Consider the following 12,327-nt stretch of genomic DNA (forward strand, 5'->3'; position numbering starts at 1 on the left):
TCCACTGTGAGAGACATAATAAAAAAAAAACATAAAAATCCAGAAATCACAATGTATGATTTTTTTTTACCTATTTATTTGTATGATACAGCTGCAAATAAGAATTTGAACACCTGAGAAAATCAATGTTAATATTTGTTACAGTAGCCTTTGTTTGCAATTACAGAGGTCAAACGTTTCCTGTAGTTTTTCACCAGGTTTGCAAACACTGCAGGAGGGATTTTGGCCCACTCCTCCATACAGATGTTCTCTAGATCAGTCAGGTTTCTGGCCTGTCGCTGAGAAACATGGAGTTTGAGCTCCCTCCTTGGGTTAACTGTATTTGTAGTGCGGTTCTGTACTTGATTGCATTGTGAGTATTTGCAGCACATGTATCATCAAACTGATGTGTCTATTTGTGGCACTTTTGGCCACAACATAATGCACATTTCTTAATATTAAACCTAAAATTTACTAGTTGTTGAGTATAGAATATACCTAGAATATACTCCAGGGTTTATACTGATAGAAAGCCATATGCTAATTGCTGAAGTTACCCTTTAAGTATATATTTAGTTGGACCTCTGCACTACTTCCAGATAACCAAAGTGCACAAAAGTACAAAAGTAAGTGTACTTAGCATAAAATAAACGCATATAAAATTAATTTAAGTACATTTAGTTTTCACTGGGGACTACCCTCCTTCACTCAATACTAACGCAAACATTTCTGCAGCAAACCCTCACATACAAAAAAAAAGATGGATTACTCTCCTTGATACTTTTCTGTCTGTTCTTTATTCTTTCTTTCTGTTTGTTTGTTTTCTATTCTAAGCATTTGCCGTCCAGTCTCAAAATGTGTAGTTCATTAACATAAAATGCATGATTGGTACCTTTTTAGTTTGTCAGTCACGGCATTGTGTTCAGCCAAGCTCAGAGATTGTTCTAGAGCCAAGCGCACTCTCTGAAACTCTGTCTTCAGGGCACGGTGTTCTTTATACTCCACCTCTAGCTCTTTTTCCACAGCCTGTTTCTCTGACTCCAGCAACATCATCTGTTTCGAGACCTTGCAAACTACACACAAACACAAAAAAAGGTGCTTTATATTTTTATCTACATGAATAATATGTGTACAGTATATGCTGAATAAAGACAGTAAGGAACATGGTGATGAAGACAGGTTAATTTTTAAGATACGGACTATGTCATTCACAATTATTTTCAAAACATTTATGTACTCTTAAGGCCCTTTCACACTGAGTGTGATGCAAAAGGTAAGCGAACGGCAGAGATTTCACAATGAACGCAAATTCATTGCTTGTCTTCAGCTAATTCACACCTTCACGTTAGGTGGCGCTGACCAAGAATACTTTTATGTGTCATTAATCATATTTATACAATAATATCTTGTAGGTTTTCCCATTCGCCTTCAATCTCGTCCACTGCACAAAATAAAGAAATAAATTAAGATAAATAAAGTGGTGCTACACAGAAACCATTGCTGAGTGAGTATAATACCTTCAGACTTTGACCTAACGTGGATTTAAATTAATTAATGGGCAGACATAGATTATTTGTACTGTTATAAAAAACTGAACGCTATACCTGCTTAGCATTTATCATGTACGCATTTCTCATTATTTATTGTTATAAAATACCCAGAGCCACATAAAAAACCCATAGAGGTAATCGTATATTTATTTGGCTTCATATTTAGTGATATGCTAATATTTTATATATGTTTTGTAAATTCTGTTATAAGTCATTTACAAGTGACTATATCATCTGAATCTACAATATTTAGTAGATTCAGTTAAGTATTTTACAACTGATTAGTTAATGATGAACTGATCATTTACAAAACATGATTATGCGTTTCATAAATGTAAATAAATTGTAAATTTTCTGTATGTTTTGTAGATTAAGTTATAAATTATTTACAATTAATTAGATAATGATAAACTAATCATTTACAAATCATGACTATACATTCATAAATAATTAAGTAATATGCTAATGATTTACAAATCTGTCATAAGTATCTTTAAAAAAATAGCATAGCAGATCCTTAGTAAATGGTTAAGTTACTAGTTAATATATTATTAAATGTCAGCATGCAATTATCTCAATAAATTTTTAATTATGAAAAAATGATGATCAAACCATTAGTAAATGATGAGTATATAATTTATTGATGCAGATCCCAATGTGTCAGCTCAAGACGCATTTAATCCTTTGCATTTGTAAAAGTAGACATGATTTTATAAATATATATAGACTACTTTATTTATATTTTGGAGCAACTTACCACACTCCTACCCTAAACCTACCCACTTCTATACAATATAAAACATGTAACAGCTGACCAAAAACAGTATAAAAGTATTAACTCATGTTGCATTCTAAGTCTTCTGAAATCATACGATACCTTTATGTGCAGAACAGAGTTCCGTTTAAATGATGATCCTTTTATGAACGCATATTTATTATATTTCTCATTCAAATAATATACCCGACTCTTTAGCCTGACGCAATTGGTCACATGACACACGAGAGCCAAAGGCATTTTACAATCAAAGCTGATGTAATGATGCAATTGGTCACGAGACACATGACACCCAATGCTGTCAAAGCTGACGTGATGTTTCTTCCGTGAAATTTTTAAATGTTTTTATCTTCGGCCGTCAGATGGACTCGGCGCTACAGGTCGCTTTTGGGGATTTACTTCACACAAACCAATCGTTTGGGCTCGGGCACTTGTAATATTTGTACTTTTTGAAAAAATTGTTCCTGCAGTCGTATCTGCATGTTATATTTTATCTGCCTGTTTTTTTCTTTTTTTTATAGTTTTTTTTTTTTATAATACACAAAAAAGTAACGTTAGGTGTAGAGAAGGGATTGGGTTACGTGACAAATAGGAGTTATAAGCTTAAAGTAATTAGATCAATTACCCATTTACACATTTCTATTGCAACAGGTGAGGAATAGCAGAATTTTATTTTTGCACGTACATTTTTTGCAGCAATTAGGGGACGCATTTGTAACGGGTGAGAAAGATCTACGAATTATGTGTATGACATTTGCAAGTGATAAATAGCCTACACTTTAGATTAGGGGACGCGGAAAGGGTTGTAAATGTCTTGTACACATGTAGAGATGATTTGTAACATGTAAGAAAGCTCTCGAATGATGTGTAAGACATTTACAAGTGATGAATAGTCTACACTTTAAATTAGGGGACGCAGAAAGCGTTGTAAATGCCTTGTATACACATACAAATCATTTGTAACGGGTGATAAAGCTTTGTAAATGATTTATTCCTCTGTTTACAACATCATCTATAACAGGTGTTGAAATCTTTGTAGTGTGTACTTTAATGTAAATGCTGACTGCTGAGCTGACAAACAGCTGTCTTCTCTGACACACATGGAGTCTTTACCGTGCACCTGATGTGAACTTCAGCGGAGGGTAAAACCAGTTCACATTATCACTAGACACCACACAGAACACAAGTCTGCACCATTGAGTAAAAGGATTTGACTTTTAACGCACTGCAATTCCCCTGACTTTAAGTCATTTTAAAATGTTTATTAATTTGACAACTAGTAATTTATCATTCTTTAAAAAAAGGCTTTAGCATAAATGCGTTTTTGTGGGTTTTAACAGACCAGCGTGCAAATTTAATGATGCATCTATAAATTATTTAATAATTATTAACTAATGGTTTGATCATCATTTGTTCATGATTAACAATTGTTTATTGAGATAATGGTACACTGACATTTAAGTGATTAAAGGAGGGGTGAAATGCTGTTTCATGCATATTGAGCTTTTTACACTGTTAATTGTGACTTGGATTCCCATCCTAAACATGGACAAAGTTTCAAAAACTAAGTTGGACGTTTGATGGAGTATTTCTGTGTCAAAAATTTTTTGTTGGAGTTTTTTTCGAGCATGGGTCCGCTTGACGTCAACAGGGCGAAATGTCCTTGTATGGGCCATTGGGCCGTACGGGCTCTTCTCCCGGAAGGGTGCGCGCGCGCATGACCAGAGCGAGAGAGGAAGTGCACGCCCATAAACACTGCTCTCAAGGTGCAGATCCACTTGTCCGTGCAACACTTCTGTCGCGCCACACTCCACTTTATTCCTACATTTGTTTAGCTGACCACCGTGTCTGTTTGTTTATTGTAAAACCACCCAAACATAAACCTACGGGACGCTCTCACAAAGCGTGCTTCTTCATTGAAATGCGCTAACTTCCTCCATTGTTTTTCTATACAGTAGTCTGACGTGCAAAACCGTTTTGCTTGCTACTTCTAAGGTTTAGTCGCATACAATAGTCCATAAACCGAATCATGTCATCATAAACCATGAGTAAACGCATGCAAATGTTAACAGGCCACTAAACATACCACAGAGACGGACGTCCTGCTGTTGCTGCTTCTCCTGTTCAATTTATTTCAGTCTCCAAATCTGATTCTGGATCATATGCGTATTAGTAGTTGAATCTGATTGATAGCCAAGGTTTATTTAGGGTAACGTGTTCTTTTCCACGCTTGAGGATGGCACAGCTTTCAGACGTTCTCATGCTGTAGCTGCGCGCTCGTCATTCTTTAGCTCCGCCCACACGATACGCCTCCATCCGCTCGTTTTTTTCCGGAAAGACTCGGTACAGCCTATCTTTCTTTTATAAATATAATAAAACTAAAGACTTTTCAAAGATATGAAGGATGCAATACTACTCTATAGGTACTCAAGATTGAAAGGAGATTGACTGAGAGTGTTTCACCCCCCCCCCCCCCCCCCTTAATAATATATTAACTAGTAACATAATTTACTAAGGATCTGTTTGATTATGCTATTTTAAAAAAAAGATAACTTCTGACAGATTTGCAAACTGTTAGCATATTTCTGGCGTTCTGGCGCAATATGGCTCCCTTTGCATCATCCAGGTGGATGCTGCACATTGGTGGTGGTTGAGGAGATTCCCCCCTTCTATATGTAAAGCACTTTGGGTGTGTAGAAAAAGCTATTAATTATATTAATTAGCTAATAATTATAAGTAAAATTATTATTATAATTTTAATAAATTATTAGTTAATCATTTACTATAATTCACATAATATGACCGTTCTAAATCATAACAGACAAGCACAGAAGAAAACAGCGCTCTGTAAACTCAGTGGAAATGAATAGAAATTATAATTCTGTATAAAGAACATTAGTCAATTATAATTCTGTATAAAGAACATCAGTCAGACAAGATGTTTTGTATGACTTTTAGGAGACAAGAAAATAAACAGGAAAAAAAATCAAGAGCATAGTATCCAAGAGTTTATGTGTGTAACATACCCTCCTGTGTGTGTTTGCTGTGAGCTTCTTTAGCTTTGGCATGTTGTAATTCCAATTGCTCTATCAACACTTGATTCTCCTCCAGCACCAAGCGAGCCTGTTCCTGTAGTTGCCTCCTACAGACAATACACACACACACACCTCTGTGAGTGTTTGAATGAACAGTGAGTTTGGCAACAGGGACGATAGATCCTTCACTGATAAAGAAGATGAACTGACTTTAAACAGTTTATACAATTAATACAGACAAAGAACCTCTCAAGGACATTCAAATGACAGTTAACACAAACTATCTTCCTGAGCTCTGGGTTAACACACACACACACACACACACACATACATACATAAATTGTTCTACTCAATGACAGGGTTAAAATTCAGAGAAAGGGAAAAAGTATTGTTGCAGGACCAGTGTAGTGATGTAATGTCGTTTCGTTTTCATTTTGATATTCCCACTAACAATGCAGAAAAGAATGTTCTTCACATTCACATTTACCAAACACAATTTGTATTTGTATCAAACTGAAAATTTACTGTAAGTCTGGCATGCTGATGCAAACATTGCTCTCATGGCAACAGAAACCTAAAACATGCTATAAAAAAAACATAACCTGAAAAAGATAACAAGGGGAATGATATTTGTGTGAAGAATTCTTTAAAAGGTACAATTAAAAATGGATAGAGATATATTTTTTTCAGTACTGTGATGTATAGCCAAGTAAAACAGATTATTGTGTAAGAAAGAAACAAAAAACAGAGCGGGCCTTGGTTCTTTCCATTAGTTGTTGATTGGATGGAGATAGATTTGAAAACAAACTTGCATTTGTTTGTAAGAAACAGGTGAGGTTTAAGCAGATTAAATGATTGGAAAAGTCTTGCATATGTCACCAAAAAAAAGTCTGTAATTTCATCAGAAGATCGACTTATGATTTTGATTAAACATAACAAGGTCAAAAAAAGAGAAACAAATGATGAATTTATCACAATATGATCAATAACATGTATTTAGAAATTAGACAAATGGATGAATTTACATTTCTTGTCAACTGTCAGTAAATTCTAAACTGGAATTGCTTGCACCACACTGGTTGCACTGAATACTTTTGCTTCACAACAAAAGACTGATTGATACAAGTCATTCATTTGACTACACTGGTTGCACTGTTCGTGCCATGATTCACAAAAAAGGATCGCTATTCTGTTCACATAGGCGCAGAATGCTATATATTATCTGAAATAACCTTTAACAGGACATCAGATAATCTTTTCTAGTTTTTAACCCCATAAATGACATATCCTGACTCTGTGTTGACACATCCTCACTCTTATTATCATAACTTTAGCCCCATGACGTCAGCCATAATCAGCCATAATCATAAACAGGACCATGGGGCACTATCAGTCCTGTGGTAAAAAAGCTCGGCTAGTAGAGTGAAGCATGCCTCAAGGACAAGATGCCTAGGTTTCAATCTCCTGGACCAAATAAAATTATCGGAGGGAATGTCAGCATAAGTCCATTGTTACTTCATTCCTAGGCACAAAAAAACAAATGCAAACACACACTTTTACATTACACAGAAACACACTCAAACTCACCATTCTTTGTTGCTCACAGTGCTGGTTTTGTTAAGCTGAGCATGAAGTTTCTCATTTTCCTTAATGACCTCCTCTGCACGTGCTCTGAGACTCTGTAGTTCGACCTGTCAGAAGAAGAAATATAGGCTTGTTTATTTTGCCATGGGGAACCTCCACAAACTGCTAAACTACTTTAAGTAAGGTTATTGGTATCTTTGCATGAACATCCTCTGTTGCATTTGTAAATGTATTCATCTCACCCAGATATCATCAAGTAAAAATCAAAATATGTCCCTTTTAAAAATAAAACATGACTCTGAATGGAAAGATCTTTAAATTCAGGGCAGGTAAGTATGGTGGGAGTGGGAGCGAGAGAGCGAGAGAAGCAAAGTAAGAGAGCAGAGAGTCAAAGACGGAAACTATTAAAAAGATAGTATTACATCCTATGATAAATGAGGCTAAAAATCTGTTTCCTGCATTAAAAACTTCACCATATTCTCATTTTGTCCAAAATCTCATTATTACAAAATTACCAGGCTAGCAGTGTCATCTCTCATTGGTAATTTGTGCATATTAAAAAAACACTAAATTTTTCTTTTGAAAATAGGCTCACTTTTCTACCTTTCCCAGTATCTGATTTTTTTAGGTTCACAAAACAAGATCAAAGCAAGCATTATTACGCCATTGTTATTTAATACACACTTTCGATTGTCCAAAAGAAAATTAATTATTGTATGTAAACAATAAAATATGTAATAAGAGTGAACTGAATTTAACTTTCCCCTTCTAGCATAGACACAGACACACACAAGCTCACCTCACAGGACTTGAGGAGTTTGTCTTTGGCATTCAAATGGTCCTCATAGGCCAGCAGCAGGGGTGATAAATATTTCGTATCCAGCTAGGGCAATACAGAGTACAACTATAGCATTAAACAAAATAAAACATGCCTTTCTGCATTTCTCTTCTGTCTTTTCATAACAACAACAAAAACAACAACAAGCTGTGAAATATTCTGACAAGAGTTGGCCATCACCCTCTTTGGGAAATAATAAGAGACACAGTAGAGAAATGTGAGACTATATGAAACACATACACAATGAAAGCTCAAGAATATAATAAGTTTACGCACCAGCCAAGGAGGTGCAGGTCCTTTCACTGGCAGGCCTTTAAGCTGGGCATTCTGGGGAATTCAGGAAAAGAAATGCATTTGAGTCCATACATTATCTCACTTCCTTTATTCCTATAGATAGACATTATGATGTAAAGAACTAAAATTACTGTAATTGCACTGAAATATAATTACAGACCAGTGCCAGTTCTTAGACAGACAGCTGATCTGTAGAATTAAAAAAAGAATGCAACAGACAGAGGGCCTTTCACACAGAATGGGTTTTTTGCTTTTAAAACCTTCAGACACAACACACAAGGCAGAGCAATGAAAAAAAAAAAAAAAAGAATAAAAAGAAGGTATACATCTGAAATATGCTGTGGACATCTGTACACAGTTTCATATGTAGCCAAATTGTTGTGCCCGGGCGGACAGCGCGCATACAGCAGCGCATGTGCGAGTGGCTTGAAAACAAAGTCCACCAGACATATGCCCTGAACGCTCATGACCAAAGGAGAATACTTTGAAAGAATTGCATGCTGAACTGTGCACATGATGGAGTGTGGAAAATACTCAGTCCTTTTGAGACACATTTATAAAAAAAAATTCTGACATTTAGAACACTGTGTCATGAGTGAGACCTTGCTAAATCCACAAGCGAAACACATTAATCTAGAACATATTTACATCATAAAACATGTAAAGAGTGGGACAGAAGAAAAAAAACAAATTCTGTGTGAAGAGTAGCTTTAGTTTCTTTCCAAGTAAAGAAACAGTTGAAGGGAATGTCAATAACAGAACGGTGTGTAGTCATTGAGATTAGTAATATTGGATTAAATCTGTGACATGATGGGATAGAGTCTGACAGCAGCGTGGAGCATGTTTTAGCGGGTGTGTGGATATATGCTTTAAAGCAATGGGAGATGAGCCTCTTTTGGACGTTGATGCAAGAGGGCAATTCAGAACTCACAAGTGACATGAGCCAATGGCCCCCTCAGGACAATAAGACAAACACACACACACACACACACACACACACACACACACACACACAGAGCTGACGTAGCTCAGAGGCTGCTTAAGGACAAACTGCCATTGTGAGTTTAAGAGACATATTTTATGAGCGTGACATGGTTTGCAACCTTCTCTCGTCCTCTAAAACACACCCTTTTGTTTTTATATTATGATAACCTTGACTGATGTCTAATGACATTCATTATTTTTTACAGATAAGGGTGGGTTGCACCAATAAGGATTACATTTAAATCTATATTAAATCAAGGATTATCTAAAAATTCTGTTGCACAAAACTGTAAACCTTGTTTAAAAATAAGCAGGTTAACATTTAAACCATCATTTTGATCCAGGATTTAATTCATATTTAATTTTAATCCTTTTGCTCCATAACTTTAAACTCATATTTAAATCTCAATTAGGGATTAACTTTAAATTTACAGGTTAAAAAAAAGTAAACCTAAATTAAATAATTAATTGATACACTGATTCATTAATTGATACACTGAATCATTAATTGATACACTGAATCATTAATTGATACACTGAATCATTAATTGATACACTGATTCATAACGGATCAAAGCTTTGTTTTGAAATTGGCAAATTACTATATATATTGCTAACATTTTTTTGGACTAACACTTTAATGGTGCAACCCACCCTAAGTGTGATACAGGTGAGTGACCTCTCTGACTCTCTGAGTCCTAAGTCAATTTACAACACACAGGGCAGATAGCAGGTTGTAAGCAGATGTCCTGGGTGCATTTCCCATGCAACAGTGTAACTCACTGCTGAACTACTAGTATGATGCACAAGAGAAATAAACTAGCTAGTCACAACTATTTCCAGAAACCACAGTAACTTTGTCAGAACATCCATTGTCATTTGAATAGCTTTTGTTCAAGACTGTTACTCACAATGGTTCAGAGCTTCGATTCTACTCGGATTTATCAGCTGGCCTGTTATCAGCTGGCGAATTTATCAGCTGGCCTGAGTTCGCGTCCGTGGGTAAATCTCTGGCTGCCTGCGGTCTGTATCTCTACTTCTTTATGCTGAATGCTCTTAAATTAGTAACTTGGAACGTGAAGGGCATAGGTCATGTAAAATAAAGGAAGAACATTTTAACATTCCTTAAAAAAGAACATGTATCAATCGCACTACTACAGGAAACTCATTTATCATTTTAGAACATATGAAGCTGAAAAGAGATTGGGTTGGTCAGATTTATTTTTCCTCATTCTTCTTAAATAGTAGGGGCACTGTAATTCTTATTCATAAAAACATACCATTCATTCTCGAGCATGCAGAACATGATACTGAAGGAAGATTTGTGTTCAATTCAGGATTAATTCTTGTAGGAAACGTATATGCTCCAAATACAGATTGCCCTAATTTTGTCTTAGAATTTAATTAGCACCACAAGAACTTTGTTTTTTTGAGAGGTGACTTCAATTGCGTACTTGATGGAAATTTATAAAAATCATCACCCCAGGTTTCAATTTGTAGTAAATTCTTACACATTTTGCGCAATACATGCAAGAATCTCAGCCTGGTGGATATTTAGAGGGAGCTGCATCCTAAAGACAGAGATTACACTTTCTACTCCCATCCTCATAACTCATATTCAAGACTGGATTTTTTTTCATTCCCTCTGAATGTATACATCGTGTGAACTCTTGTCATGTTGGCCCTATTTTGTTATCTGATCATTGTCCTGTTTATTTAGAGATCGATATTAATATATTAATGCAGAAGTCAACCTGGAAATTTAACACTTCATTTTTAAGCAATAATAACTTTCACTCTTTTTTAAAACAGAAAATAATTCAATATTGGCAGGACAATCATAATTCGCCAGTTTCCCCTGCGCTGAAATGGGATGCTGCCAAAGCCGCGTTGCGGGGGCCACCTTATTGCCCATGCTTCTCTGATGAAGAAACTTAGAACCCAAAAAAGGAAAGAATTAGAAGCTGAAGTAAATTTCTGAAAAAAACATTTCTGGAAAAACAACATAAAATAACTGGATTCTGTTAAACAATGCCAAAGCCAAGTGTAATCTAGATCATACAGAACATGTTAAAAAACTATTATTTTTCAGTAGACAGCATTATTATGAGTTTGGCAACAAGCCAAGTCACCTTTTGGCATATCATTTAAAAAAAGAGCAGAACGATAGAACCATAAAAGCAATTAAAACGTCTGAAGGCAGATTGATCTTCAATCCCTTGGACATAAACACTGCTTTCTCTAATTTTTACAGAACACTTTATACAGCTGGGTCCAGTGGTTCCAGTGAGGATTTGTTGAATTTTTTTAATGAGATCTCTCTTCCTAGCATTTCGGAGGATACTAGAGCTTTTTTAAATTCCCCCTTTACTAAAGAAGAAACTTGGCAATCTATACAATCTATGCCAACTGGTAAAGCTCCCGGCCCAGACGGGTTTCCGTTCGAGTTTTATAAGCAATTTTGGCCTGAACTTTGTCCAATTTTAATGCAAGCAATTAGTAGTACTCTAGATTCAAGTTCTATGCCTGAATCCTGGTCACTGGCGGTGATAAGCCTGCTTTTGAAAAAAGACAAATATCCAGTAAATTGTTCTTCTTATCTCCCAATTAGCTTACTCAATGTGGACTACAAAATTAATGCAAAATCTCTTACATCGTCAACCCAGATCAGAAAGGTTTCATGAAGTCCAGATATGTCACTGATAATATTCGCAGAGTAGTAAATATTATTGATCATTTAAATACCACCAAGGAACCTGCCTTCATTGTATCCCTTGATGCCGAAAAGGCGTTCAAAAAGAAAAATAGATCTAGGATCTAATTTTATCGGTTTGGTTAAACTTTTGTATTCTAAACCTATAGCTCAAGTTAACACTAATAAAGTGTTGTCTGACAGAATTTCAGTAAGCAGAGGCTGTCGTCGAGGCTGCCCACTCTTGCCATTGTTATTCTCTTTGGTTATCGAACCACTGGCTGTTGCTGTGAGAACTAAGACTAATATACATGGTATTAAAATAGGCCTCGAGGAACATCGTATATACCTTTAGTTTATGCAGACAATGTCCTGCTCTATTGTAAATATCCTGAGACCTCTATAGACGCAATATTTGCCGTAATTGAAAAATATAGTAATTCCACAGGATATAAGATCAATTTGGACAAATCTCAAGCACTGTATTTGCACGTTCCCCCTGAAGCCATGACAACCCCCTTTTAATTTAGCACTTTCCGGTGCACTTTTCATTATTTCATTATCTGGGAATCAATGTTACACCTAATTTGCTCGAT

The 12,327-nt window shown here is 35.7% G+C and overlaps 1 protein-coding gene across 3 annotated transcripts in view; it reads right to left on the reverse strand.

The window, feature by feature from the left end:
- Positions 1-12,327, reverse strand: part of cep89 (centrosomal protein 89) — a 137,092-nt gene that overhangs the window by 67,935 nt on the left and 56,830 nt on the right. For all 3 annotated transcript variants that reach the window (XM_067439805.1, XM_067439813.1, XM_067439818.1), the window contains 5 exons: positions 8,038-8,088; positions 7,723-7,806; positions 6,927-7,030; positions 5,331-5,446; positions 872-1,052 (listed from right to left, as the gene is read on the reverse strand). In XM_067439805.1, the coding sequence (XP_067295906.1) occupies positions 872-1,052; positions 5,331-5,446; positions 6,927-7,030; positions 7,723-7,806; positions 8,038-8,088 (536 nt within the window). The remainder of the gene's footprint in view (positions 1-871; positions 1,053-5,330; positions 5,447-6,926; positions 7,031-7,722; positions 7,807-8,037; positions 8,089-12,327) is intronic.

The sequence above is a fragment of the Pseudorasbora parva genome, chromosome 1, assembly GCF_024679245.1.
Source record: "Pseudorasbora parva isolate DD20220531a chromosome 1, ASM2467924v1, whole genome shotgun sequence".
In the NCBI taxonomy this organism is placed as follows: Eukaryota; Metazoa; Chordata; class Actinopteri; order Cypriniformes; family Gobionidae; genus Pseudorasbora; species Pseudorasbora parva.